The 7,500-nt window shown below is 50.1% G+C and overlaps 1 protein-coding gene across 1 annotated transcript in view; it reads left to right on the top strand.

Moving 5' to 3' along the window:
- Positions 1–2,904: 2,904 nt before the first annotated feature.
- Positions 2,905–7,500, top strand: part of FOXF1 (forkhead box F1) — a 15,379-nt gene continuing 10,783 nt past the window's right edge. The window contains exon 1 of the mRNA XM_042438788.1: positions 2,905–4,175. Within this exon, the coding sequence (XP_042294722.1) occupies positions 3,038–4,175 (1,138 nt within the window). The 5' untranslated portion in view covers positions 2,905–3,037. The remainder of the gene's footprint in view (positions 4,176–7,500) is intronic.

Genomic DNA, 7,500 nt, shown 5'->3' with positions numbered 1-7,500 from the left:
AGTGTATCTTTGCACAGATAAGTGTGAAGGCCTTCCCTAGAGTCAGCTTTGGTGAAGGAGGCACTCACCTTTTCCATCATGTATATGCGAGTGAAGGCATGTTGAACCCGCTTTCCAATCCAAGTGGAGGACTGGCACTCAGAAGGAGCTAAACACACATCTGCACATTCAGAAATAAAGTCAACACACAAGAGAACATCCTTGCAGGCCTGTTTGTTGGTGTTGTTGTGTGCCTTCGCCCTAAGACAAAGGTGACCCTAAGGCGACCCTATCCCGGCTTTTCTTGGCCAGCTTTGTTCAGAGGGGGCTAGCCATGGAGGCTGAGAGAGTGTGACTTGCCCAATGGGTTTCCATGGTCAAGAAGGTATTGGAAGCCTGGTTTTCAGAGTCATAATCCCAACGCTCAAACCATTACTTTTGTGCTGAGTTGTATGTCTTTGCATTTTAGGGTCTTCTCTAGCATCACACCAGGTGCCAACACATGTGTGTAAAGGCAAAGCCCAAGGAAACTGAAGCCACCCCATGTACACATGTCTACATGTGAAGGCATTTAAGAGGAAGATCTGGATCTTAGGTCTGTGGTGGAAAGAAAGGCCAGGTCCAAGGGTTGTTCTTGTTCAAGCATGTGCTTAGAAGTGTTTTGTGATGCTCTGTGTTGTGTGTTTGCAGGGAGGTCTCCTACCTGGGATCAAACATTGATAGAAATGGGGATCACAGCCAGGAAACCAGAAGAAGATTAAAAATGGGGAGGAGGGCTATGAAAGAACTAGAGAAGATCCTAAAATGCAAAGACATACAACTCAGCACAAAAGTCAGACTCATGCAAGCCACCCTATTCCCTGTTACTGTACTAAGTATAGATGTGAGAGCTGCATAGTCAATAAAGAAGATGGGAGGAAAACCACCTCCTTGGAGAGAAGAGTGCTGAGGATCCCATGGTCAGCCAAAAGGACAAACAAATGGGTCCTAGAGCAGATCAAGCCAGAAACCTCCCTGGAAGAAGCCAAGATGACAAGACCTAGACTCCAGAAAACATTCCAGGAGGGTAGCTGTGTTGGCCATTTTGTCAATTCAAACAAAAACCCACCAAATAGTGATACCCTTTATTGGCCAACCAAAATGCGCCATAGATGTTGCAAGCTTTCGAAGCTCCACTGGCATTTTCATCACCAAGAGGTTATAAACCATACAGGAGAAAAGAAACTGGAGAGGTTAGTAAGATGCCTGCATTTTGTTGTTTATGTCCTTAATTGAGATGGCATGGAGATGGCATGGTCATAGTATGGAGATGGTATGGTGATGGTAAGGAGATGGTATGGAGATGGTACGGAGATGATATGGAGATGGTATGGGGGCAAGCATCTTACTAACATCTCCAATTTTTCTCCTGTTTGGTTTGGAACATCTTGCCTGATGAAGAAGCCAGTGGAGCTCCGAAAGCTTGTGACAAGGATGTTGTGCATTTCCATTGCCCCATAAAGAGTGAGACTGTCATACTTTGTGTTGTGCATTTCCATTGCCCCATAAAGAGTGAGACTGTCATACTTTGGACCCATCTTGAGAAGGAAAGACTCATTGGAAAAGGCCACAGTGTTAGGGAAGGTGGAGAGAAGTAAAAAGAGAGGGAGGCCCCAGGTCAGATGGATGGACTTTAGGAAAGAGACCAGAGGACTGGGAGTTTGCAGGAGCTGAGCAGAGCAGTGGAGCAAAAGGGAGCCTCGGAGATGGTCTTATCTCCAGCATCTTCTCCAGCGCCCACCAAAGTGGAAGCATGGTGGGAAAGGGAGGGAGGGAAGGAAGGAAGGAAGGGGGCAGATTTCGGAGGAGGGGGAGGGAGGGAGGGAGGGAAGGGGCGTGGCCTCCTCTGACGTCGCTGTCAAGGAGAGTCCTCTTCGGAGGCCAGATAAAAATTCCAGGCGGAGGATCGCGTTGGGGCCAGAGACTCAAAGGCTGCCACTTTCGCAAAGAGGCAAAACTTCTGCACCAGTTCAGGAGGGAAGCTGGCTGGGCCAAAGGGGCATCCTTTTGGGGGGGTGGGTTAGGGATTTTTTTGGGAGGGGGTGAAGGAGGCCTGATCCTCCCCAGGAAGGCTGAGAAAAGAGGGAGGAGGAAGAGGAGGAGGAAGAAGACAACGTCGAAAGAGCGGGGGAAGCCTGGGAGGCGAAACCACCAAGACGCCTCCGACTTCTTTGCTGGCCTCCCTGGGTCCCTGGTTTTTTGGATCGCAGAGGAAGGGGGTCTCTGTCCCTTTGGGGCGCCTTTTTGGGGAGTTTTCCATTTCCCCGCCCAGCTTTTTGTGAGTCTGTCCTTTTTTGGACCCGGGACTGTCCCCTCCTCTCCCCCCTCAGTTTCTAAGGGGTTTAATCCGGGACCGGACCTTTTCGCCCCCATCCCCCCGCCTCTTCTTCTTCTTCTTCTTCTTGATTTTAGAAAGACCAAAACAAAAGGAAAACCAAGCCTGGGATTTGCCTGCCTTCTTCTCTTGGGCTCCAAGAGGAACATTTTGTGCGGAAACCCTTTGATTTGGGAGGAAGAGAGAAGAAAGTGAGGCGCCTGGAAAAGGGCTGGAAAGGGGGGGGGGGGGGGGGAGGGGGGGGGGGGCGGGGAAGGGGGGGGGGGGGGGGGGGGGGTGGGGAGAGGGAGAGCTGGGCTGCGAAGGTGAGCTGCGAGGGGAGGGCCTCCCCTTGCCTTCCCTTTGGCCTTCCCTTCCCTTCCCTTTCCCTTCCTATTCCCTTGCCTTTCTTTGTTTAGTCTTGTCTTGTCTTTCCTTTCCATTTCTTTCCCTTTCTTTCCCTTTTTTCCTTCCCTTCCCTTGCCCTCGTCTTTCCTTTCCTTTTTCCTTTCCTTGTCTTTCCTTCCCTTTCCTTCCCTTGTCTTTCCTTTCTCCTTTCCTTCCCTTTTTCCTTTCCTTCTCTTGCCTTCCCTTGTCTTTCCTTTCCCATTCCTTTCCTTGGCTTTCTTTGCCTTCCCTTTCCTTTCCCTTCCCTTGCCTGCCAGCCCTTTGCCGAAGCCGGGCTCGGAAGTCGGAGAGCCGTCGATGACGGCGGGTCCCTTGCGGGCCGCCCTTGCCTCCGGGGCCCTTCCTCCTCCTCCTCTCCTTCCTCCGGTGCCTCCTTCTTCTTTCCCGATGTCAGAGAAGAGCCAGCAGCAGCAGCAGCAGCAGCATCCGGGGCCCCCTTTGCCCTCGAGTTCGGGGTCTGCCATGGAGTCGGCTTCCTCGACCACCTCCTCGACGCCCAGCAGCAGCAGCAGCAGCGGAGGCAGCAGCGGAGGCGGCGGCGGCGGCGGCGGCGGAGGCTCGGGCTCCAAAGGCAAGAAGAGCCAGGCGGGGATCCGGCGCCCGGAGAAGCCGCCCTACTCCTACATCGCGCTGATCGTGATGGCCATCCAGAGCTCGCCCTCCAAGCGGCTGACGCTGAGCGAGATCTACCAGTTCCTGCAGTCGCGGTTCCCCTTCTTCCGCGGGGCCTACCAGGGCTGGAAGAACTCGGTCCGCCACAACCTCTCGCTCAACGAGTGCTTCATCAAGCTGCCCAAGGGCCTGGGCCGCCCGGGCAAGGGCCACTACTGGACCATCGACCCGGCCAGCGAGTTCATGTTCGAGGAGGGCTCCTTCCGACGCCGCCCGCGGGGCTTCCGAAGGAAGTGCCAGGCCCTCAAGCCCATGTACGGCATGATGAACCTCAACTTCAACCCCATCCCCCCGGACTCCTACGGCTTCCAGGGGGGGCCTTGCCCGGGCAACGCCTTGGCCGGACTCGACGGGGGGCCCTTGGCCATGATGAACGTGGAGGGCATGGGCCTGGCTGCTGCCCACTTGCCCTCCAACGGCGGGCACCACGCCTACATGGGCAGCTGCGGGGGAGGCAACGGGGGCAACGGGGGCGGCTCGACGGCCGGGGACTATGGGCACCACCACCACGAAGCCTCCGCCGTGCCAGCCTCGCCCCTCGGAGCGGTGATGGAGCCCCACTCGGTCTACTCCGGCGGCCCTCCCTCCGCCTGGGGAGCCTCCGCCGGAGCCGCCTTGAACCCGGGCCCTCCGTCCTACATCAAGCAGCAGCCCCTCTCGCCTTGCAACCCGGGAGGGAACCCGCTCTCCTCGGGGATGGGCAGCCACTCCTTGGAGCAGCCCTACCTCCACCAGAACAGCCACAACCCAGCCGAGCTGCAAGGTAGGACCCGGGGCAGAAGTAGGCCTTGGCAAATGGAGATTGTGGGGGGCAGAGAGAGAGAGAGAAGAAGAAGAAGAAGAAAGGGGTTCTGGGATAAGAAGAGGTCCTCCTTTTCTGGCCTGGAGAGCAGGGGCTAAAAGGGTTGCAGGAAAGGCAACCTTGGCACAGAACGGGCTGGAAGTCCGATTTGGAAATATCTCTATATAGAGAGGGTTAGGGTTAGAGCTTTGGAGATAAGAGTTGTAGAGACAGAGTTAGAGATGGAGCTCGAGAGAGTTAGAGTTTTAGAGAGAGAGCTTTAAAGACAGAGTGAGAGTTTTAGAGAAAGAGTTCGAGAGTTCATCAAGTTTTAGAGTTAGAGATTTAGGGAGTCTTAAAGACAGGCTTAAAACGTTAGAGATAGAGAAGGTTAGAGTTTTAGAGAGAGAGTTTGAGAGAGAGAGTTAGAATTTTAGAGAGAGCTCGGGAGAGTTACGGTTTTAGAGATAGATTTAAAGAGAGAGAGAGTTTGAGTCAGAGACAGAGTTTTAGAGAGTTTTAAAGACAGTTTTAGAAACAGAGATAGAGATAGATTTAGAGGTAGTTAGAGAGAATTCGAGTTTTAGAGATAGAGTCTGAGAAAGAGAGGTTTAAAGACAGAGTTAATTTCAGAGATAGAGTTAGTTTTAGAGATAGAGTTAGAGATTTAGAGAGAGAATGAGTTATTTTTAGAGATACTGAGAGAGTTCAGGTTTTAGGGACAGAGTTAGAGATCGAGTTTAAAAGACAGATAGCGATATAGAGATAGAGATCCGTAGGGAGAGGCAGGATATATAAATTATTATTATTATTATTATTATTATTATTATTATTATTATTATTATTATTGAGATGCTGTAGGTCTCAGGAAGGCAAACATAAGGTACTACTGCTTTCAGAGGAGGTTTGCCATTGCCTTCATTTCAGATGACTTAAAGCAAAAGGAAGCAGAAGGCAATTCCTCTGGACCTGGGCAGAAACTTAAAATCTCTGCCAATGAAACTGGCAGGATTTTAGTCTGATGATGATGATGATGATGATGCCCAAATCTCTCTTGGCAGTTGCCAGTCTCTCTCGATCTAGGAAGTCAATCTCTCTCCATGAAACCAATGGGACTTTACTTGGACAGTTATAACAGCAGTATATACTGATAATAACTATAATGTATAACTAGAACAATAAAGTCTAACACTATAATGAAAGTAGCAGTGATGCTGATAACAATGATCATAATAAATTGCTGTGTGCCAGTATTTTCTTGGCAAGTTTCTTCCGAGGGGATTTGTCCCGAGGCTGAGAGAGTGTGACTTTGCCCTGTGGTTTTCCATAGCCAAGAGAGGGATTCAAACTCAGGTCCCTAGACTCACAGTCCAAGGCTCGAACCACTACACACCACAGCCGCTCACAGGACCAACTGCTGGAAACAAGTAATGTAATCCTGCCCCTTCTTTTTTTACATCATAATTCACTGGCCAGAATAAATGCATTACAAGAAGACCACATTATGGTGGGAGTTAACCCAGAGTAACAACTACACATTGCCTTCCCCATTGCTGTTGTTGTTATGTATCTTCAAACTGCCTCCAAGTCCTGGTGACCCCATGTTCCAACTTTCTTGGCTAGTTATGTTCAGAGGAGGCCTGCCATTGCCTTCATGGCAGGCAGAGAGAAGAGTGAGACTTGGCCAAAGTGACTACTAGGCCAAGCAGGATTTGAACCCAGAACTTCCACAGTCCAACCGCACCGCCTGAAACAAGTTATAGCCCTTCTCCTGGAAAGGCATCATAGTTTGAGGGGAGGAGATCTGACCTGGATGAGACTCAGGAGCATGGGACATGGAAACCTAGAGTGACCAGCATCCTGTGGGTGACTTTGGCCACTGGCCGCAGTGTTTTTCCACACTCCAGGGTCACACATTTCTGGAGAAGGAAAGAAAGTGGAGGCAAAGCAGCCAGCTCTGTTTCTCCAGCGCCTTCCCTTTTGTTTTCCAAGGCTGCTGCTCCAATGCCACTGTTGCCAATATTGGCACAACTATAGGACACTAACAGCCGGAAAGTTAAGTCGCAGAAAACTCTGAGGTAGGAGTAGAGCCAGTGTGATGTAGTGGTTCCAGGGTTGGACTGTGGAGATCAGGGTTCAAGTCCCTGCTAGGCCACGCAAACCCACCTTGGGCCAGTCACACACTCTCAGCCCACCAATGTCCAGTAATGGGTTCGCCTCACCATAAGCTTGAAGGCCCACAACAAAATCTTCCATTGTAAGGGAAGGATCTCACGTATCATTGGAGTAGGAGCCAGTGTGGCGCACTCTGCTACAACTCTGGAGACCAGGGTTCGATTGCCAGCTTGGCCATGAAGCCCACTTGTGCAAGTCGCATGCTCTCAGAGGATGGCAATGGCAAACCTCCTCTGAACAAATGTTGCCATGATAGGGTTGCCTTAGGGTTGCCAAAAATGACTTGAAGGCACACAACAACAACAACAACAACAGGAGATGAACAGGAGGCAGGGGAAGAGGGCAAGACATATGGCCTTGGGTTGGAAGAGATGGTTGGGGAGATGGAGGTTCTCTTCTATGGAGCAGCAGGTATCTATTGGGATATGGATGAGAGGATTTTAGGGTTGGAAGGGACCCTTAAAACCATCTAATCCAACCCACTGCCACGCAGGCAAAGCACTCCTGAAAGATGTCCTTCAACCTGTTTAAAGGCCTCCAAAGATGACGAGTCCATCATCTTACAAGGCAGTCCTTTCTGCTGTCCAACCAGTTCTTACAGTAAAAAAGCAAGTTTTAATATGGATGTGGAATCTATTTCTTGGAATTAGGATCCACTGTTTTGTGATCCAGTAGTTATTATGGCACTGGATATCTTTTGGCTGAACCGTAGAATTAATGGGGTTTAGAGAAGTGTATATTAAACTGGTCTGCTCTCATTGGGATTGCCAAGAAGGTTCAGTCCATGGATAATAATAATAATAATAATAATAATAATAATAATAATAATAATTGGATAAGTTTGCATATATACTCACCCGCCACAACCTAGACATCAGTTTAAGGCCCACCTGTAAATGGTTTCTCTCTGGGATGGAAGACATTTATGGAGATCCTCTGAACATTTTGGGGGAAGTATTCCTAAAGTCAAAGGCAGATAGACAGAGTTCAAAAGTGTTCAAAACTGGAAAACAACAGTGGAAGAAAATGATGCCATTTGCCATAAGTGAAAGAGGGCATAGACATTATGGGAACCTTCATTGATGATGATGATGATGATGATGATGATGATGATGATGATGATGATGATGAT

The sequence above is a fragment of the Sceloporus undulatus genome, chromosome 8 (genome assembly GCF_019175285.1).
Source record: "Sceloporus undulatus isolate JIND9_A2432 ecotype Alabama chromosome 8, SceUnd_v1.1, whole genome shotgun sequence".
In the NCBI taxonomy this organism is placed as follows: Eukaryota; Metazoa; Chordata; class Lepidosauria; order Squamata; family Phrynosomatidae; genus Sceloporus; species Sceloporus undulatus.
Note: the sequence above shows the minus strand (reverse complement) of the source record. Positions and strands in the feature narration are given on the sequence as shown.